We start from the raw sequence: 23,732 nt of genomic DNA, 5'->3' as shown, positions 1-23,732 counted from the left end.
CTTCCGTTCAACCTTCCGGCACTATGTCTGAACCTTGGTTTTTTTTTCTCCGTTTGCGCTTTTAATTGCCACCAGTTGATTAGTATGGTTGACTTTTTTTTTATCTATATTATTTGGCATATATTGTAACATGACTTCCTTGAAAGGTGCTCTAAGCGATGTCACGTTTTTTAGGCCAAAACATTTTTTGGCACATCCAGCAAACATCTCCTCACTATCCACTAGCTGCCTGTCCCCTGAACACACTGTAAAAAAATATGCGGTCTCTGCAGACAGCCCAGGCTCCACAAATGGCAATAAAAACAAACTGGCCCAGCCTGGACCACGAAACATAACAAACAGTGTTCCAGCCAATAACTGACAAGAATGATTTGGGGGTGCACATGAAGGGGGGTGTGGGGAGTGGAGGAGAGAGAAGCATGAAGTTAGCTAGAGGAGAGATGTCCTAGTCAACGACAACAACTAATGTTAAAAATGTTTATTTTTTTGATATGGCTGACACACGACCAAAGAAGATGACGTTTCGATAGCCAAATAACAAAGAATAGGGAAAAGGAGAAGGAATGCGCAAAGTCTCGAATTTACATCGGAAAAGCGTTCAAAAGGTGGTGAGAACTCCGCCGGCAGAAGGGCTTCCAATCCGACATTCAGGTGGCTCTGTTTTTGCTGGACAGGCGAGTAAATCCAGTTTGGTTTTTCTAAATGGTTCATGACTGTTTCAGGAAGCACCGAAGGGAGGGGGAGGGGACGGGATGAGGAGGAGGGAGGGTCGAGTTAGCCTCCGTTTTGTTTGACAATACTTTGAACGTCAACAAGAAGTGACGTCACTCAACATCGCTTAGAGCACCTTTAAAACAATTTAGTAGACTAGTTGTTCAATCGACCTACCAAGCATTGATTTTGAAAACATGTAATTTTGCTAATTCCTTGTGTTGAACAGTACATTTTTATGTGGACTGAGCTTTTTAATTGATACTTTGTAGTATTGAATGAAATGTATGTTGCCCAAATATTTATTACAATAGTAAACTTTTTATGTAGATTGATTTTTATATATATATATATATATATATATATATATATATATATATATATATATATATATATAAAATTAACTATTACACAAAAATATTGTTAAATGTTTATTTTGCACATCCCTAATTTTGACACGGTTTTTATCATACATTTAAATGTCACATCTCTTTTCATGACCAAGGTGTTGAAATAGTTAATTGGCATGTATCATTACGCCTTGCAGAAAAACACGAAATGTTTCTTTCCTCGACTGAATTGTGATGTTGACGAACTGTCAAAGGCCGCAGAAGAAAACGTGTTATGATATGCGTCCGATTATTGCATCATGAATATTCCAGAGAAATGAAGCATGATCAACATCTGTTGTTTTGGTTCTGCGTGATACAGAGCATAACGGTAATAATGTATCGTGCGTTCAGTGATTGCTGCGACGCCACTGAAATCGTTGTCAAACTTTTAGCTGAGAAGAAAGGGCCCAGGAGCGAGAGATGGAGGGATATTCACTGTAGGCTTCTGTTAGCATGATTGCAGCTGGTGGCCTTGACCTCTGGCTGCGGCAAATAAAAGGAATTTAGGCCCGAAGTGGAAGTTGTCACATCCCGTCGCGGTCAGAGGTTAGCTGGAGAACTTTGTGGTCAGTGACATGGCTTAGTCCTCATTAGACCACGTGACATGGGATCCGCCGCACGTAGGGTCACGGGTACAGCCAGGGGTCTTCAGGCCACAAATAACAAGCAGTTGTATCATGCAAGAAAACATTTGTTGGCTGTGAAACATTAGCCTTGATGTCTTCTGAATACATAGCCACATGCTGATAACTGTAGCACATTTTTATTTAGACTAAGCTTTTTTTAATTGACATTTTTATGATTAAAATATAGCATGTATTGGGAAAATTGTTAGTTTTTATGTAGATTGAACTTTTATTTATTTATTGAAATCATGTATTTCACACAGTTTATTGGGTAAAATAGTAAATTATTATTTGGATTGAATTTGATACTTTTTCATGTCTTAGTTAAAATAGTTTTGTATAGACTTAACTCAATTTAAATCAACTTTTTATTAAATGAAATATGACACATGTATATACACATGAAATATTGCACACAAATATTAGATAAAACAGTAGGCTACATATTTATTGAACATTTTGTTTTGCACACATTTTGGGTAAAATAATTCTTGTTTGTTTGAAACTGATAATTTGAAATTGTAATATCAATTTGTAGTACTTAATGAAATAGCACACAAATATTTTGTGAAATAATAATTTCATATTTGCATAAGTATGCTTATCAGCATTTGTTTTCCACTGAATTGCAGTGTATTCTGGGAAGAGTACATGCAGTGCTTCCTTAGAACTGGGGCTAAATGAGGTATCTCATTTGGTATCACCTTTTAGATCAGAGCTTTTGTGTTTCTTTGAAAATAGCTTCTTTTTTTTTCCAAATTATGTTTTTCACTACACTTAAAAAAACAAAAAAAACAAGTGCCTGCAGGTGCATGCGATCTTGCTGAGATCTATCAGATTAATGTCTCTTATGCTCTGCTTTCTTTAGAAGTCAATCAGGAAGTAACATTGATTCACTTGACAACTCGTTGAATCTTTAAAGAAAGACCTATCAAATTATTTTTTTGTAATGTGAGTTTGAAGAGTTTGTCTATGGGCTGTTCTTGACTTTGGCACATTCAAATCAACCTGATTGACCAGATATAAGGTTGTCATGTAAAAGACATAATCATTGTTTATTGTAGAGTGAAACGTCTTGGTGTTAAGAAGTGCTGTATATCATCTATTTTATGTTTCTCGGTCGAGTGACTTTATTAATGTTTGTGTCACTGAATGGTAATTTAATGTAGTGTTTTTAAGAGCTCATTGAACATTGCTGTGACAACTGGTATCAGCATTTTGAAGAAAGAAAAAAAAAACTTTCTGTGGTTCCAAATTTGGCAGTTGTTTTCTTTCCCTCCAAGATAAATCTCATATTTAGGTGGTTTATTAATGTTGAGTTGAGTGATTTTTTTATTTTTATTTTTTTTATACACTTGGGAAATTAACACTTAATTTCGGGCTGTTTGTTGGTTATACACAAGAAATATTACATATGAAATTATATTTTATTTATGTAAGCAGTATTTATAGATAGATAGATTTCATTATAAGTGCAAGACCTGCAGGAATGATATTTAATATTATTTTAATATATTTTTTCCAATTTTGGTGTTACTTGTTTTTTAAAATGTGGTTAATTTATTTTATTTGCTTTTATTTTTTAAAATTCCGATTCAATAAAATCATTGAATTTAATTAAAAAGTCTATTATTAATACAATTATACAAAAAATAGAAAATGAGTAATTATCGTTTTCGGTTTTCGGCCAAGTACATCCAGAATTTTCGGTTTCGACCCAGAATTTTTCATTTCAGTGCATCCCTAATATTAGGGCTGGGACGATACACCTATCTCCCGATTCGATACTATCACGATACTTGGGTGCCGATTACGATATGTATTGTTTTTTTCTTTTTTTTTCTTTAAAAATTGCGATTCTACAAGTATTGCGATTCGATATTGCAATATATTGCAATTTTTTTTTTTTTTACTCTAGACCATTGGGAAAAGTTAAATCATACACTTATACAGACTGTACATGATGTATAAGATGAGTCATATTTACAAAAACAAATCATCACATCTTTCTGACTTTTATTTCAGAAGCATCATACAATAATACATTCTCTTGAATAAATGATTCAATAACAAATACATTTTTTAAGTCACTTGTCGCTACCTAGTGGCGAAACAATGTAATTGATAAATGTGTTATTTTAAAGGTGCATTGCGCAAGTCTCTGAGTTTTTGCAGAACTATGCCCCCTCTGGCGACAAGCGAAACTGCAACCAGAGGTGTGCACGCTCATGGACCACAGGCACGCTTGCACGAGCACGAGCTGTTCATAACCATAGACTGTAAAAAATAGTTCATAACCAAAGGCGCATCAGCCGCACAAATCTTTTGTTTACAGTCATAATGTCTTCAGAGGTAATAAAGTTATAAATCTGCAAGTCATTTTAAATATGTGAAAGGAAAGGCTTTTGAGTAAATTACACACTTATGTGTGAGGGGAAAACGGGGGTAGTAGAAAACTTCGTTTTTTGTTTCCATCTATCTCCATGTTGAACTGTTTTATGTGTTTACTGTATCCACTTATGATTGTATTATTATGGAAACACGTTCATGAACAATATAAGTTATTAGTTTGTAAAAGCTCAAAATAATAATCATACAATACACAGTTGGTCAACAAAGTACACTGAAATGTCTCAAGGTAATATTCATAGATTTACGTCATTTGTTGTCATAGATTTGCCGTATCAGACATTAGAGACTGGGCTAAGTTATATCTTACCGTTTTATCAAGAAAAAAGCCAACTGAGGATCCCGTTTGAGCCCTAGAGCAGACCGGAGATTCCAACGAACAGTATTTATATCGTTTTTACCTTTTGTACACAGCCACGTCCAAGTGATCTGAGGGCGCGGGCGCTTCCTAGTGTGTGCAGACCGGAGATCTCTCCATTTGTTGAAAGCCTTCCCGATTTTGACTCTCGTCTTATTCCGACGCCTGTGGCACTAGACAAAAGTTTTCTTTTCTTTGTCTTACGTGGAGTTTGCGTTGGGGTTTGGAATGAACTTCAAGCCGGTCTCTTTGAATCCATCTTTTACTTTTGTCGAAAGTTGACTAAAGGTTTGTCGCTCGAGTTGTCTTCGCTGATACGGAGAATGGCGGCGTCGCGGCGAATCATAGACGCGGCGAATACACAAACCTGCCAGACATTACCAGGTGAGCGTGAACGCGCATGACGTCACGCCCAGTCTCAAATTCCGTCCCGAATCCCTCTTATTTATTTTACTGTACAGGATTATAGAGGCAATCGCAGTGATCAGAGAAGGGCTCATTCAGCCCATCAGGCAATTGTTTAAGCATGTATGGGTTAGAAAAACGGGTATTTTTAACATGAAATGTTGCGCAATGCACCTTTAAGCACCAAGCTTCTATCAAAAGCTGATTTTGATTGCTATGGTAGACATCAGTGTTCATATTTGAAGTACTTCTATGATAATTTTAACTATTGCATCACAGAAATAATGATACTATGAGTTTGAAAAAAATGATTGTGAAGCTGTTTCATGAAAACTTTCTGTGGGTCAGTGGCAGCGCCAACACAGCTTTGAATGTTGCGATACGATTTTGTCAAAGTTTAGCCTAATAGACAGATGAATTGAAAGATTGCGTGGGTGTTTGAATCGAGATCACAGTCTTTTAAAGATGTATCGTGCAGCTTTATTGTCTTATCTCTGCCTCAGCATATGAGTAGCGCGAGGGCTTTTCAGTGCGTTCAGTCTCACGTCTCTTCCACGCGTCCACTTGGGATATTACGTCGCTCAACACTCACACATTTCATCTTCTGTTAGAACGAAAGTGGCTAACTTCTGTCAACCTCATCTACAAGCACGGACAAAAATAAAGCAATTGAATATCGATTCTGGAATAAAAAAATCAGTTTTAGAATCGTAAAAAAGGTGAATCGAGTTTTCTCCCCCAGCTGGCCCTACTGAATATATAACTGTTTACCTGTTTTTAATTTACATGTAAATGAAAATGTTGCCCTAAAATCATTGTAGACAACAGATATAAAAAAATAAAATAAACATTACAATAAACTTTAAAACCCTCTCATTAACTATAAGAGGTCTGAATGTTTTCAGTGCATTTAGATAAAATGTTTATTCCTCATCCTGTGTTATTCAAATCGGTCATCTTTGCGCAGACAACAGGCTAGTCAAGTTACCTCTAATGGATTATTTGCATCACTTTAGGACTCCCTTCAGCACGCTCAAGCTCTGCACATCAAACAGCGTTTGGGGAGCTGCGCGCCCCTGCAGGGTAATTAACTGTTCCCTCTCAGACCCTCCACTATAAAACACCTGCAGGCTTGACGGCACACTCACAAAAGCCCAAGCCCAGAACTGATTCATCAAACTGGCCCTCGAGAAGACGCACACAAAAGGCAGCAGGCCGAGGTGGCCCGTGTCTATTCCTGCCCTGCCAGCTCCTCCGAGCCACGTCCTTTTGACTCAAGCATACGTGAAGTGGATCATTACACCTGCACGCACTCCAGCCTCCTACGCCGCATCCAGTGTTTGTGTGTGCGATGATTGAAGGAGGCCGACTTGGAAGAGATACAAACGCTCGCACGCCGTTACTGTAGCGGGTTTCTGACCCCAAAGCAGAGTGGTAGTGCTCTCAAAAGCGTGCTCCTCCGAGACTTGCCGTAAAGTAGAGTCGGGTGTTAAAGGCAAAGGCCTGCGCACTACTTTGTGTGTGGGTATAAATCAAAGCCGGCCCTCACATGCAGAGGCCATTTGTGCTGTGCTATTTACTTCCGCTGAGAAATAATCATTACCCTATAAAATGTGAAAGTGAAAAATGTAAAGGAGGCCTATAAATAGGCGGCGAGCAGGAATATGGATGGCCGGGCCAGACTCCCTCAAGACCACAAGACTTGGTTCCTTATGGAAATGCAATCGTTGTAGGGTACAAGAAAACAGCCCATTAGATGAACTAGTGGGGTGCGGCATTTGTAGATTTGCAGGATATTATACAGTTAGGCTGCATTTGTTGCTTTACATAAAGCTTCTTGAATGTTTATTGAGATTAATGAAATTCTTTGTAATATTTGAACATTAATACAGCAGTGTGTTGAGCATATGGTGCAACATATGCATTTGTTTAAGGGTCAATTAATACTGACACTGATTAAATCCTGCATAATTAATAAAAAAAAAAAAAAAAAAAAAAAATATATATATATATATATATATATATATATATATATATATATATATATATATATATATATATATATATATATATATATTCTTTGATTACATTTTTATACGTTTTTAAAACATTTTACTATAATAATTTCACTGTTAATCTCCAAATTAATGTAGAGACAACTTAAAGACAGTATATTTTAAATACTTGTTTAATGGCATCTTTTATGAATGAAGGCCAGTATCACCGATACTAATACAGCTACTGATGTCTCGTGAAAATGATTTTTCCCCCCAATTATAGCCATTCAACATTGCAGTGTAATTGAAAGCTATCAATTTTTTTACATTTTATTTGGCTTAAAAAATATAACATTTAATTTAAGTGAACTTCAAACAATCCTCACATAAACCCACAATAAATGTCATATTTACCTGTGCTAGGCTTTACCAGTCTGCACTCCATGAATTATAAATTAAATATAGATTAATCCTTATGAAAGATTCAAGAGTTCTTTAGTCAATTGCAGTGTATATATGTGTGTGTATATATATATATATATATATATACACACAATCATTAACATTATTCTTTAATTGCACAGTGTTAAATATCTTAATTGTCCACTTAGTCAGATAGTAGATCAAAAGTGCTCTTTGACAAGTAAAAATCCATAAATGGCATCGTTAAATAGCTGCAAAATCAACAGGACGATCCTGAAACTTCAAACATGTCTTGAGCTTCTCCATGGTGACTTGTACTTCTATGCTCATGTTTCTTTTCGGCACTGATTAGAATAAATGTGCAAATGTCGGTCCTTTTTAATTTCCAACTATTCCATCATTAATGATCAGCCTCACTGTCATAAAAAGGATTCTTATAATCATGGCCACTGCTTTTACTATATTCACAGGCTCAAAGCGGCCTTTCATGTGCTCTTCATACCATGCTCTTCTACTGTTGGCTTTCCTTTCCTTCATGCACTTTTGAATTCATCTGCGTATGATCTGGTCTGCGTGAACACCTGTGAGGAAAGGCTAATTTAGGTCCAGAACCAGTTAACATCCAGACTCCTTGATCCAACCCTCCACCCTTTTTTTCTTTCTTTTTCATGCATGAAAAAGTAGCCAAGAAACAGGGAATAAAGGACATATAGGGCAGCCTGCCATCAATTGATCACTTAAGTTGCCCTGTTGTGCTTGCTAGGCTACCGATGGGTTCAGTTATGTCCACTTTTATTATTCTGGACATGGGAACACTGGGTGAATCTATTCTTTGATTAACTTTTCCTGCTTCTAAGAAAGAAGTATGCCGTACATGCACAATTATTGGAAATGTGATATAAAATCACTTCAGCCTCCAGGAGTTGATGCCTTGTAAAATTGCCAATTACTCATAATTTCCACATAACTGAAGGCTGCATTGATTCTTGATGGACACCCACGCACAATAAAGACTTCTAGCTTGTTCTCTTTTAGCATTTAAGGACAGGGTTAGGAGTGTTAGAAAAGTTAACTGATATAAAGCAACACATTTTAAGGTTGCTTGCTCATAAATGTAAAAATGAATAATGTTAATGTGCAAAATGTATAGCCTAGATCAAATCTATAATAATTTCTAGACTTGCAATGCCAGCAAGATAACTAATTTTTGACCTTTTTGTTGAATTATTTTCATTGAACAATATGTAAAATTATGAAAGGGATTGGATTTTTATGGCCCATTTTTTCCTATTTCTGTTTTTTTCAAAATTTGTTCTGCATTATGTAAAATTGAAATACATTTGTCACAACTTCAAGTTCAACTAAACTTTCTCCTGTGCCTGAGTATGTGCAGTAGGCGAAAGTATGCTGTGTGTTGTTCACTCAACTTCATGAATGAACTCCGTGACATTATTCTGGAGTTTTCCTTCTACTCCGAATCGTTAAACTCTGTCAACACAACTTGCTGCGCAGTCCATGTCTTCACCCAGAGACGCAAAGAAAGAGATGCAGCGTTGGCTAACCCAGTTACAGCAGCATTGCGATGTTCATCACAACACCGGATAACCTTCCAATACGACCATAGAAATGTGCATTTGATGTAAGTAGATTAAAACAGTGGCTGGTAACATGCCTACTGTACCTGACTTGTTAATTTGTATAATGGTGGTAAAAGTAACCTCTCTTCTTAGTGAATAATCAGAATAATGAAAATTGCATGTTAACTGGAGTGAAGAGGTTTGCCCGTGTCATGTAAACATCTTACTGAGATTAAGTCATTAACATTGCTCATGTAAACATAGTCAATGTTGGATTCAAACTTAAATTTCTGGCACCATGTCTCCATGTGTAGAACGTCTAACCACCAAGCCACAGCTCTAACTATCTTTATTAGTTACAAGAAAAAAATTGCATTAGTAATTTTAACGGAGTGAGTGAAGAAACAGATTAAAGTGTGAAGTCTTTCTATGGGACTATGCAGCAAAACTGCCGCTTACGTTGTTAGTCAGCTCTCAGGCCTGTATTTCAAGTAGGTTGCCTTCTGTTATCATAGCATGTAATGGCCCTTTTTGTCATGCTAAGCTATGTATAGCTTCTTAGTTGTTGGCCTCTTTTCAGTATGTTAATTTTACAAGCAATGCAGCTGTGTAAACCACGTGGACACCGTAAATAGCCAGTGGAAAAAGCTCAGATGAATGTTTCTCTAGACAGTTGGGTGTTGTCGAAATGTGTTGCGTGCGTGTGTATACAGTCATCTCCAGAGCATGCAACTCCTGTAATCATTCTTGTTTGGGTGCTTTTGTGCTGATATCAGGTGGCATTTTTAATTGATTCTGTTAATGAGGGTGTTAGCAAAGGGCTGCGGATGGAAACTGCTGATGCCCTTAAGTCATTTTGACACGGAATAGGTCAATCAGGGAAGCTTTGCTGCCAGCCTCAATCTGTACTGCTTGAAACTGAAGTAGAGCTAACCAACAATGAGAGCAACCCATCCCGTGCTGACACTGGCAAATGCCAGACACACTCTTTACCAAAGGGGCAAAATTATATACACCTGTCACCTGCAGAGGGGGTTATCGGCCATGAAACTCCATCCATCCATCCAGTTTTTAGTGTTTTATTTTAATATTGATTATTCTAACAATTTTAGTGATATCAATACAACAGTTAAAACATTAAGTCCTTTCTTTTAAAATAATTTTGTTGTCAAAGCATTATAATCTAATTATTTTCATTTTATCATACATTATTTTTCTTTATGTCCTCCCCTGAAATGTCACATTTACAAACAGCATTTCATGTTCACTTTAAAACTCAACTGTGCCTGTGATTGATTTTGATTTTGATTTTTCATTCTGATCAATGGAATTGCGTAAAATACACTGAACAATTTATCAACGCAACACTTCTGTTTTTGCCCCCATTTTTCATGAGCTGAACTCAAAGATCTAAGATCATTTTCTATGTACACAAAAGGCCTATTTCTCTCAAATATTGTTCACAAACCTGTCTAAATCTGTGTTAGTGAGAACTTCTCCTTTGCCGAGATTATCCATCCACCTCACAGGTAACAAGATGCTGATTAGACGGCATGATTATTGCACAGGTGTGCCTTAGGCTGGCCACAATAAAAAGCAACTCTAAAATGTGCAGTTTGTTATTTTGTTCAGTGTAGTTAAAAAAAAAAAAAATATATATATATATATAATAGGGAGATAATACATTGCCAACAGGAGCGTCCATTGACGACTGTCTCAAACTGCTAATTGGTGCCCAGAATTATTCACTTTAGGCACATTTTGAAGTTTTGTAAAGGAAGAACTTAGTCAGAGTGTGTTACATAAGTACCCTTTTTTTGGGAGCTCGGGTGTGTTTCATTAATTTAAAAATGTACTCTTCCAATACTAATTACATACTCGTAGAGAGGCTGTTTAAATGTGTGGCTTTAATGACTAGTTTCTTCCCCAGAGAAAATGCGTCACGCAAGCAGTTTCTACAATCCTTAATGTGGAGACAAATTTAGCTAAACTGCAAAAATGGCTAACAGAAACAAATCTTCGGTGGCAACAAACCCTGTCCTGCTCGCACTGCCACTCAAATCTCAGACGCGGGGTTGGTGCTTAATTAGTGTTATTAACCTTCAACAAACCGGGCTGATTTTATTTTGCCATGGTGACAGCTTCAGCTCCATTTCTCCGTTCACCGGCATGAGGTATTTTAATTGGCTCGAGCTCCTCGATCCACTCAGCCCTGACAACGCGCGGAGACGGACGTTCACCGCGGTGAGCGACATGTAAATGGCCTTTCTATGAAAGGAGTGTTTCTTTTTTTTGTGTGTGTAACCCCTCGCTCATATTCCTTCAGTACAGTGAGGACACGGCGAGCTCACCCGAGCTGCACGCCGCAGTGAAGTGACAACCGAGCAATCATTAAAAATTTTGATGGCTGCTGCACGCACAGGCCCATCTCCCGGCTTGATGTAAAGAAAAGCACGCAGCCATCTTTTGTATTTGCTCTCTGTCACCGACAAGAGCTCAGGCCTAATTTATTCCTTCTCATCGTCGGCTCTGCGAAGACAACTCGTCTTCACTGTTTCTTACTTGCATATACGCTTTATTGTGCCCACATTACTGTTAAGGCTTTCGAGGAGCTGTAGACTCAACAAGCAGATATTAGGTTCTTAATGGGAGGTCGTTACTGAAGGTTTGGGTTTTGTGTGTAAAAATAATGAAGCAATCTTTGGGTTGACATTTGTGGTTAACCTGTATGTTTTTTTTATAATGTCCTAAAACGGATATCTTGAGATCAGGATGACAGATATTATTTAATGATTCCAAATAACATGTACACGGTTTCTGAATTAAAATAGAATTTATTCCAAAATTAAAGTAACACATTTTGCTCAATACTTAGACCACCAAAATATTTTAAAACAAATTGCTGTTAATTAGCTAACTTAGTTAAGTCAACCTTTATTTATATAGCGCTTTACACAATACAGATTGTTGCAGCTTTACAGTGATAACAGGAAAATGTCTTCAAAGCGGGCTGATTTGAACTACATGGAAACAGTTATTGGTAAATGTCGATAATAAAGGTTAAACAACTAATCTCTGAATGTGCATCAAGTGTGGGTCACAGTGTGGTCTGCTTATAATGTGAGTTGAAAAAGATAAGTGGACAAGGTTAACTACATTTTTACGCTCACATTTCAAACATTTTAATGGGCAGGATTAAAACTGTTGCCAGCCTACACACTGAATTTGAAGGTCTACCTTCAGTTTTCACACCAAAATAAAGACTTGGGGTTTTAACTCTAAACAAAATGTAAAAAAGAAGAATTTAAAACCAAATATATTTTGGTTTTGTAATGTAAAACAATTTTAAAAATGGCCCAACGATGGAATCCAATGGCATGGGCAAACGTATATTGCGTCTTTTACTTGCGTTTCAGGAAAGTTTACTTAATTGGATAATTTAGTTTAAACTTCTAATAATTACAACATTTAGTCTGTGATTAATAATTTAGATCTTTTTTAATGTGGTTATTTTGATTATTCGTGTGTTCCCTGTGCAAAAACGCCAAGCTCCACTTAATCTACTGGAAATTATGATTTCAGAAGAATACAGAATAAGTCACATTATTATTTATCAGTATACTAATTAAAGGATTTATAGATCATGTAACTGATAATAATATTGAGTTTCAGAAGTGGACCTCGTCTTGTACCTAGTGCATATTCTCGTTTTAAACTGTAATTGTGGGTCTATAGTATTGTGACCACTGTATTTGGTTACACCCATTCAAAGAATATTTTTGCATCTTTATTTTTTTGCAATAATTTCCTCTGGCACTCGACGAATTGGCTTTAAGTTTTAACATTTGATTTAACAATTGATATTTGCAATTCAGTTTGAATGGTCTCCAGTGGCGTGGCTCTTTGACAGGTCTCATTAACACAATGGGTGTTGTGTTCTCGTCGGATCGAGTTCCTCGTGCGAGGTGACGCAGGCCAGCCGTTCCCGCGGAAGCTCGTGATTGTCAGGAGCGCTTCTCCTGACCCTAATTCTATTACCAGATTCACACGTCCACCTTCACTGGAGATTATTACACGGAGGGAGGGTTTGTTCCTGTAGCCGTGCCGGGAATGGTTGATGCATCTTATTTAGTTTGTTTGTTTCTTCACAGGGGTGTAAGGGACTGCTGCTGTCACGATGGACGCCCAATCACAAGGCCAGCGTGCCGGGAATGGTTGATGCATCTTATTTAGTTTGTTTGTTTCTTCACAGGGGTGTAAGGGACTGCTGCTGTCACGATGGACGCCCAATCACAAGGCCAGCAGCCGCCGGTGCCAGTGTTTCAGCCACAGGTTTGTGTTCTCTCACACATAAACACACAAACACATACAGTCTAGCCAAACTTTCTTTTGTAATCTCATTATATAGCAGTTCTAAAAAGACACTTGAGTTTTTTTTTGGGTTTTTTTCGGCGTCTACCATCCTGACTCAACACCTGCTTGCTTAGCAGCATGTAGCACGAGCCTGTCGCCCTCTTCCACATCCACATCTGCCCCCGATTCAAATCTCCCCGTGTCTGTCAATCCACCCGCAGAGAGACAGGCGGCGGTCTGCTCCGGCTGTCTCTCTGCTGTGCCGGGTGAGAGGTGATAATGAGATTCTGCTCTCTGCACAAGCAATGTTTCCTGCACACAGGAGCCATCATGTGTTTCCAGTGCCAGAGACAGAGGTGTTGGAAATCTGCTGCTTTTAGCAGTCTTTTGGTCTCTCTCTTTTCATCGTTCTCTCTCTTAATCTCTCTTTTGTCGTACTTCCTTTTCACACACCCTGACTAATTTCCTCCAATCATCTGACACCATTATTGTTGTCTTAATGTTTGTTCGCTTATTAATGACTGCCAATACAAGCTCTCTGAACATCAGATATCACTCCTCATTTATTTATTCATTTTTACATGGGCAGTATCTTTCTTGTGCGTGTAAATCAGTCATTAAACTTTTTTTTATCCTCACTAAATAGATATTTAGAAGATTTAGATTAGATTAGAAGTTTTAAAAGTGAAATGTGCCTTGTCACAGACATTCCGTTTTTGGTCATTTGGTCAATGTTAAAACATCTTGATCTTGTGAATTCTTACATCATTGTTGTTTATGGACTAATATTTTTAGCATTGTGTAATTATTAATATCGGATGTTGTTAAAGGAAAACAAAACAGTATTGAAATATTACTGTTGGTAAGTTACTGCTCATTCTTGTTTATACTGTAGTAAGTTGTAGATGATTGACAAAATGTATTTTGGGTGTCCCTTATCTGGAGAGAATTTCAAAAAAGAAGTCCTGAGTTTTTCCAAGGGTGTTATTGTTAAAAGTCCCTCTTAATTAAAAAATTAAGACATTCTTCTTTTTAGCCTTTCGTTGAATAATCAATTGCTAGACTTACCATGAGTGTTGCGTTCAAACTAACATTATATCTTGTATACTTTGATTTATATTTGAATTAGAAGTCTACCAGTCGGCTTATATTGAATTTTATGGATACAAATAGGTAAGGGAAAAGCTGAATCCAGAAGGTTTTAAAATAAATGTTGAATGTGTATAAATTAATTTTTTGGGATGGTTCAGCCCAGACAACCACAAAAGTCCGAAATGTATTAAATCAGTTTATAAAAACTATTTCTTGGTTATTTTGGGGATTTTTTGGTTGCAAGCTGCTTCTGGGATTTCATACATTCTAGGCTCCTATACTCTCTCAAAACACATTGCCCGATAAATTGGAATTTGGCTTTTTTTAACCTTAGTTATTGCACAAAATCCAATATCGCTCAAACTTCCTTGACCGGTCATAATGATTGGTCTTATTTTACAAAATATTGTCGAGTACAGCTGAGGGTGAAAACTTAAGGCCCGCTGTTATCACTAAACATATGAGACATTTGACGTTAATTTGAAGGTAACACTCAAGGTAAGTCTGGCTACGGATTACACCGTGACAGCTTAAGAGAATGACTTTTACAAGACTCGCAACAAGCATTCAAGTTCAGCTCGTATTTCCTTGGAAGCAAGAGAAAATGCTGAATTGTGAATGCAATCACGCATATGATATCATATCTTAAAGTCCCCAAGGTTTGATGGATATGCATAGGAGATGCCGGATGAGTCGGTAAGGCGTGCATATTTGATGGCTCATTTGCTCTCAGAGCGAGTGGGAGGGCGAGATCTTCAGATCCGATTTTAATCGTCACGGCGGATTTTTCGACGAAGCAAAATCCCCTTGCAAAGCAAGGACTTTAAATACTGGAGCAGATTGAAGAGGAGCGGGGCGAAGGAGGTATAAATATTGCATGGGCCGGGCCTGGAGAGAGACGTTGATGAAAAGGATGCGAACAGGATCTCCTGCCTTGTTCCCCCCACCACGAAGATCCCCCCCCCCCCAGCACCAACCAACACTACCACCACCACTGCTACTGCACCACCTCTTCAGCGCTTCGGTTGTCCTTTCCTTGGCAGCCGCTGGCAGTGTTGTGCTGTCAGCTCACACCTAGTCTCCACGCTGCTGCCGCCCCGTCCTCCGTCATTCTCCTCCTCCTCCTATCTCACATCCCCTGTCATACGGCTGCATGTCTGCATTTCTCTTTTTACATTCGTGTCACCAGTGGCCAACCCTCCATCGTTTGCTGTTGCTCCTGTGATGTGTTGTCCCTTTGAGTCATTTACCCAGCATGCTTTGCTTCATCTTCCGTCTCCTCTGACCTTTTTTATTTATTTAACCAAAATGATGAATCTAAAGGCCCATTCACACCAAGAATGATAACTATTTTAGTATCCAAACCAATATTATTATTATTATATTATATTTATCATCAATGTGCTATAGTTTTGTCGTTTTTAAATGCTTGAGCTCTTTAAAGCAGGATGAATTCTGTGCTACTGTTTTTATCGTTCATCATCTAGAAAAAATCATTCTGAAAGTCATACCAACTATAATTTCTCTGTGCCGTTATCGTTACAGTTGTGGTATAGGCTACACAACTATAGGACTTTCCTGATCTTCCCTATTCTCATACAATTTGAATTCTTTTGTCAGATAATTTTATTCTCATAAAATTAGAACGATTCGTTATAACTTTATAGTTATTGGTATAGTCATCATCCTTGAAGTGAAAGGTGCGATACTGTTTACTGTTGTTTAGCTCAATTTTGTGAGCGTAATCCAGTCATTTCAATAGGAATCGGCGCAATTTTGAGAGTTTTGTGTGAGGATGGAAAAGTTCCCCTCGCAGATTTCACTCATGTTCAAGTTGATCTCATGAATTTTCCGTGCTGAGAGAGAAATCAGTTTTGGTTTGACAGTGACTCCAGTGTGAGTTATGCTTTATACATTGCTACACCTTTGACAATAGACTGGCCTTTTTTTTTTTTTTTTTTTTGCAACATTTCGCTGACATTTCATTTCCATCTAATGTGACTATCCTAATGGAAAGCGTTGCATAAAAGTTGTTCAGCATCCCAATTCAAGGCATCCTTGGCCCCTTTCCTCCCACCTCCGTGTGTTATTTTTGTTTTCTCCACTTCCTGCAGAGCGGCAACAAGCCCTTTGAGCTCTCGCCCCTCCTGCAAGCTGCAATCTGTACAAACTGCGTCACGCCGCTGTCGAGTGACCCCGGCGGTCGTGGAGATCCTCGGCTGCTGCGGTTCATCTCGTGTCAGCTCAGTGCTCTAAATTGTGTGACAGCGCAGAGCCACGGATGAGACAAGCTGTCAGTCAGGGCGCCCCTGCTGCCCTTTGAAGGCGAGGCCAGGGGGCAGAAAGGTGCCGCAAATGGCCTGTGAAGTTTACATACACTGCCCACTGCTAAACAGATTACCTCTAATGAAGTGTCTGGAGCTCAGGCCGCGTCAGGCCTAATCCTGGCTGGCAGTGCGTCCCTTCGGCTGCCAAAAAAGCCGCCACCCTCTGGCCTCCTCCCGCCGCTATGCCGGCCTCCCCGGCGCTGGGAGGTGCCCATCGTTAATCAGGCCGGACAGTGCGCGAGCTGACATGCAAATGTAGGTCATTGCATATGTAAATGTGTGATTAGCGAGCCGCATGCCAGAACACATTAGCTCGACTTTGCTCTCAGCATGCGCTTGTCATGCCGCTTTAGAGGCTCATGCTAACATTTGTCAAGTGACCATGTGGGGAGTGAAAGCAATGCCTTGCCCCTCTGCGGACCATCCGCTGCTGACCAAATCAACACAAAATGTATGCATCATCTATGGGGCAATGACGTATAAGAGTGTCTAGAATAAAGAATAGGAAAATCTACATTGAAAAAAAACATGTCAGGTTGTGTGCGCTGTGTATTCATGTTGGATTCATATGGTTTTGAAAATTATACTGTTTTCATGAAAAGTTCATGTGGTGTAACTATTAATAAAATAATAAAAAGTAGGACCACACCTGATTGCACCACATGGTTTTTATTTGGCTGAAAAAGTTTTAAATAAAAGCAGTCAAGTAGATTTTAATATGAATGAATTCATTAATTTTAATTTAATTTAAATAATTTAACTAATCAGTGTTATTTTAGCATTGTTTACATAATATCTTATTTATTATTTTGAATGACCATTTATTTAATTTAAGTTTTTTATTTTTCCATTTTCATTTTTTATTTTTAGTACTTTAACTTATTTTATTTCAGTTAGATCACCCTGTTTTTTCCCCCGTAGAAAAACATGAACTTTCCAACTTGCTATTGTTTAAATAATATATATTTTTTCCATTAACCTCTCTAGATTTGACACAGAATAACTAAATTTTGCCAAGAAACCTGGTGTATTTTTATATTAGCTTGATATTGTTACATTTAGTCAGATCCAGCTTTCTCTCTTCGCTGTGGTGGCAGAAAAGAGAGCGCTGCTTCTGCTGCACCAGATGTGTCCCTGGACAAAGGGGCTGAGAGCGTGTTGTCACATGGAAAAACAAGCTACCTCAGTGTGTTAATTGGATGGGGCAATTCTTTGGCTCACACCTTTTTTTTTTCCCCTTAAAGCTGTCAAGTTAAAAAACAATGAAATTCTTAAATTGGTCGCCCCTTGATCTACATCCAGCCCTCCGGCATCTAGTCAAGTTGCAGTGCTTCCTCCAACTCATTTATTTCAGTTCAACCTGTTATATATATCAGACAGTTTTACACAATAATGTTGATGGATTTGACAGATCGTCCAAGTGTTCTTGTATTGTAAGAAAGACACTGATGCCGTTCACACTGAGCTGTCATTTGTTGCCATGACTGAATATCTTAATGGATGAACATTTCAGAGAGATGTGTGAAGCTTAAGCTTAACTTGGAACCATAATATGAAAATGCATGCCAAGACTATAAATAAAAGAGATTTCATTTGTTGACAAGACAATTGAGTCATCCTTCCCCTACCGTTGCCATCTTCACAATATAATTTCCCTTCAAGGCCATCTTATGGCCAACTTTGGGTAGTTCGCCATGACATGACATTGCGTTCCACTATCTGTCAAATCCAGTAGCCAGAACGTTTGTGGGATTAAAGTTTACACTCCAAAAGCCTCTAAAGGTCAGAGTGTTAATTAATTAATTTATTTATTTGCTCACGCCATCTCCGAGGGGCTAATTCTGGGTTTTGTTTAGATTTTTAATTTTAGAGCACAAGTGTCAAGGCGCCGCACGAATTCTTGGGAAGAACACTCGGGGCAGTTTGTCACTAACTGGTCCAGCATAAGTCACTTCAGAAGTAGGGATGTCACCACTCGCCTGATTTGTCCAGACAGTATACGGCAAAGATTCATACGGCGTTTTGGATTCAACGTGGATGGTTAATGTTGATTCGTTCCCACACTCTCTTGCCCTGACATATCGCCCTAATGACACCTATCCCCGATGCCCTTGAGAGTTTTCTTACATCTCTTGGCATATAAACAAAAACAATCACGGGGTTTGGCTAGCAATGGCCGATCTTTGGGGACATGTTTGTTTTGTCAAGACGATTGGAAAAGCGCAAAACAAAAGCTGTCTGATGTTCATTTGATGTTCATTTCTCTTTCTTGAAATGTACTTATTATCTTGTTCTTCATTTCCAGAAAATCCAACAGGATATGGGCTATAACAATTTAGCCAATTTTGCCATTATAAAGAAGATCGGGAGGGGACAGTTCAGCGAGGTTTATCGAGCTACGTACATACTAGACCATACTCCAGTAGCTTTGAAAAAAGTGCAGGTAAGAACTTCCTTTTGTCATGTAATGTCTTTATGCCCTCAAAAAAAGAGTCCAGTTCTCACTATTCTAGTTGCTTATTAACATGCATATTATTACTAGGATATTGGCTGTTTAATAGTACTCAAAAAGCTCATATTAATGCCTTATTCTGCATGACCATATTCTACATCCCTTAATGTTTGCAATTAGGTTTTTAGTGAATGTTTTAAGTTGGTCAATTATAGTGAATAATGTTAAGTGTGAATAAGTCTTGCAAATAGCTATATTGTCAATTTTCTGTTGCAACACTTGTTTAACCCTCCGGTACTGTTCACATGTCGGTTAAAATGACTGATTTATGTATTTTATTTATTTTTATTTATTTTTCAATGAAATGATTGTATTATATTTTAGTTCAATAATGTTTTTAAATTTTTGTATTTTTAGATTTTATGGTACTAAATTATATTTATGTAGTAGTTATAATCCATTTATTCACTTTTTGAGCATAGACTTGAAAATAAAATGTCCTACTTTAGTGGTCACAAATCTCGAGTGCTTTGGAGCATAAACTTAAGTTTGGTCTCTTCTTAAAAACTATAATTGGCAGTTTATCGATGAAGTGAAGTTTTAAAAAACGAACTTGAATACCATTTTTAACTTTTATAGGAAATATTTCCAAAACACGTTTTACTCTAAAACTGAGAAAATCAAAGCCATAAATCTAAACAAGCCGTGTTCCAAATTAGCTTTCACCTAAGAATTTGTTTGGGCGCAGTACCAAACGTTTCCACTAGATGAATTTCGTCTCCCATTCATTTATAATGCTGTCATTTTTGACCGCCAACAGTACAAGTGTGTCTAAACAAGTGTGAATCTAAACCTTCCAGAGTTGATTGTAGTCCATGTATCTTGATGAACAAGATTTGTTCATCTGAAGGGAAATACAAATACTTTAAATGTACTTTTTTTTTTTTACAATGCGCAATTCCAAATGAAACAACAAAGCCATTGGTTTAGCGAATTAGTCTTTTTTTTTTTTTTTTTTTTTTTTCATCGAGTTGTGAATTTTGCACAACAAAAACAAATGAGATAAAAACAGTATTGGGTTGAATGATTGGAAAGCACCAAAACACCCCTTGCATAAAAACAGACTTCAGTACATTTGCTCAAATTTCATTTGAACAGAAGCAGGCATCTGATTGGCTCTTGGCTGATAATCACAATTGAATGTGTTTCTTTTCTTGCCATAAACATATTCACAGACACAGCCAGCTCAAAACACAGTTTCCTGTGGATGTGCAAAGCAGATGTGCTGGAAGAAATAATTGGCAAGCTCTAGATTAAAAAGAGCGGTGCCCGGATATCGTCGCTTCTGCTTTCCCAACACACACACACACACCTCCTCCACCACAGTGGTCGTCTCCCTCACTACCACTGACTTTATTAACACTAATGATGAGCTGAGAAAGAATTGGTATTTTTGTATATGCCATTATAAAATGACAGGTAGTAACACACTTAACTCGGTGAATATATCCCATAATGCAGTTCATCCATGCAATACTGTCACTTGTTATATTGTTATAGTAGATAAATATTGACTTAAATTCAAACTTTCTTTATAACTTATTTAGAGCTGCAGAAACGTAATATTTCTTACATATTGCAATGCAAACTTCAATGAACTTCACTGATTTTTTCATGTGGTTCAGAGCTTGTCAGGGTGGAAGTCCACTACGGGCAACATTTCCACCTTTTGTGATTAGGATAATGAATATACGTGATGTTTCCTGATGCAAATATTGTGCAACCCTGATTGCATGAATGAAGAATGTAATATTTGCTTCAGGGCTAGTTTTACGTTCTTTAGGCTAGAAAGTTTTGGTTTGATTTTAGACTTTTGGCCTTGCGACGTTAACATTTCTGTTTGCTGTTTACACTGTGTGCTTTATCATAATCAGGACAGACATGATCAAAACAGTATTTTAACAGATACATCTAACATGCTGTCAGGATTATCAGCTTTTGATTTTGTAAAACAAGATTGTTTGTGCTGTTTTAGAATAAGTTAGGGGCCGTTCACACAGAACGCATCTTTGCGTCTAAAAACGCTCAGGAATGTAAGCGCTGACCGTGAGGGTATCAAGATGTCTTTTTGAGACGTGATGCAATAACGGAAATAACAAAAATAAAACAGTTGCCATGCCAACTTGCTACTGTAAACAAACGCTTGCCCTGCCTCCGGGGTCTTCTGATTGGTCCACGCTAGCTCAACGGTCACACTTTACATAGAAAAACAATGGAAAAGTAGAGCATTGGAATGAAAAATGCTTTCTGTGTGAACAAATTATAAGAGATAATGTACAGTCAGCTGATAATTATTGTCGCAAAATAAATTGTATTATTAGGATGGTGTTTTAAAAAAATGTCAGATAAAATAAATAAACAAATGTCAATGCTAATAAATTATTTAATACAAATATTTAAAGATAAATACATTAGTAGGTAATTAAATAAATATAAATTACGATAATTAAATATGAATAAAAATATATATGAATTAATACTAATAAATAAATTAGTTAATACAAATCAATAAATAAAAGATAAATAGATGCATTATTTTAATGGTAAGAAAATAAGGAAAAATTAAAAGATAAATAAATGAATATGGGTAAATGCATACATCGACAAATATAGTAATTAATACTAATGAATACATTCGCTTAAAAGATAAAAACATTCATTAATACTAATGAATTAAAAGTTAAATAAATAAATCAATACTGATTTCTCTTTTAATTTGAGTTTCAAAAATGAAGAAAATGTGAAGTGATATGACAGCCATGAAACAATCACAAATAAACTCTATAGCGGTTATTATACAAAAATATTTGACTGCCAAGTGCTGTATCTGATTAAAGTATTTTAAAGAAACATGTAATAGAAATTGGATGAACTAAAAATGAACTCCCGTCTTCTTGACAGTTCTCCAGACCATAAACACAGGTGAATATATGAAAACGGGTATGCTCGAGGCAGGAGGGGTGTAGATGTGGTGGGGCAGAGGATTGGGGGTCCTGGGTTTCAGTGTGACGTACCCCCTCCTCCTTGCCCTACCACCCTGTACCAGTAACATTTTATTTTTACTTGTTTTTTTCTTTTTCCATCTTTATGCCATAACACTCTTTCTCCTTCCTCTTTCTCTCTCCCGTTTGATCTTTTGATAGATATTCGACTTGATGGATGCCAAAGCTCGGCAAGATTGCATCAAAGAAATAGATCTCCTGAAGGTAAGAAACCAGAGAAAAGAGAGACCGACACCATGTGCCGCTATTAGGATCTCTAAAGGTGCCTCTGCCGAGACCCGATACCAGAGAAACACGGGGAGAGAGAGAGAGATTCAGAGACAGAAAACAATTGATCTGGATTAGACCTTCAGCTCTTTCTATCCGTCTCTCCCTCTTCCTTGTTCTCCTCTCTCTTTCTGTTTAGGCAAGTGCAAAACACGGTCCTCTTTGTGTCGTTCCTCCAGGCCAAGATTGACACTTTTTCTTTGCAGTGCCACAAAATACAGGTTTTATCTCGTTCTGCTGGCTTTTTTTTTTTTTCTGGCTAGCAATTTTTCACCTTTATCTATTTTATTTATTTATTTTATTTACGATTTTTACGTGCCCTGCTGACATTTTGATTGGCCACAAAGCCATGGATATGATACAATTAAATGGTATTTAATTTCAATTATTTTACATTATATTTTAATTGCCAAACTATTTGTCAGTCACTACATTGAGGATGAAGGTAACACTGCAACATTAAGGAAATTTAGCACATTCTCCCATGAACCTTTTGATGTTTCTTAATCTCTTTTTTCTTTGTAAATCGTTTGTCGTTCATCAAACCACCTTAAACAGTCTACAGCTCACGGTAGCATAAGCACTAACGAAAGTTAATGACAACACCAATAAGAGCTGATGTCTAGCTGATCTGAGGTGTCTGGCTTCTCTCTTCTCTGTTGTGTTTTTGTAGCAGTTGTCGGATAAGCCTTCCCTTAACACACACACACACACACACACACAATTCTCTGTGTTGTCATGTTAATTGCTTCAGCTCCGATTGCCGTCCATTGCCAGTTCTCGCTCCATCTCCGTCTGTACGCATCTTCCTTGAGAAAGCATAATAGCTTCCTTTTTCGCCCTGCTGCTTTTTTATATTCTTGCTCTTTTGTATATACAGTAATAATCAGACAAAAGGGCAGTTTGCACAAAGTGACCCGAAGTCATTACTTTTCTACGAGAGTTGATGAATTGTGTTGACTGATGTGGGAGTCCAACTACAAAGCTGAAAGAATTCTATGCCTCAAATGAGCATAAAGGGTTTGTCTTTACCCACATACTTGGAATATCATTGATTTTTGAATGATTTTTGTGGCAACTTGAAAGTACAGTGACCTGGCAACCTCCAGCGATAAAATCAATATGAAAAAACAGGGTAGAAAGAAGCAAGTTGGCACTTTCAGGCCCCCTGAGATGCCTCCATTCCCACGGGAGGTGGCGGGTGAAGAGGTCATGTAGCTGGCGAAGGTGACGGAGGTCACCGTTACGCTCCTTAACAACACTTTGCCAACCGAATGTGCT

At 37.6% G+C, this 23,732-nt stretch overlaps 1 protein-coding gene across 1 annotated transcript in view; it reads left to right on the top strand.

Moving 5' to 3' along the window:
* The window catches only part of nek7 (NIMA-related kinase 7), a 64,223-nt gene that overhangs the window by 7,448 nt on the left and 33,043 nt on the right, over positions 1-23,732 (top strand). Inside the window, exons 2-4 of the mRNA XM_081384516.1 lie at positions 13,151-13,230; positions 18,976-19,113; positions 22,326-22,388. Of these exons, the coding sequence (XP_081240642.1) occupies positions 13,177-13,230; positions 18,976-19,113; positions 22,326-22,388 (255 nt within the window). The 5' untranslated portion in view covers positions 13,151-13,176. The remainder of the gene's footprint in view (positions 1-13,150; positions 13,231-18,975; positions 19,114-22,325; positions 22,389-23,732) is intronic.

This window comes from Scardinius erythrophthalmus (assembly GCF_964197995.2).
Source record: "Scardinius erythrophthalmus genome assembly, chromosome: 14".
Taxonomy (NCBI): Eukaryota; Metazoa; Chordata; class Actinopteri; order Cypriniformes; family Leuciscidae; genus Scardinius; species Scardinius erythrophthalmus.
The sequence above is the reverse complement of the archived record's forward strand: the minus strand, read 5'-3'. Positions and strand labels throughout refer to the sequence as shown.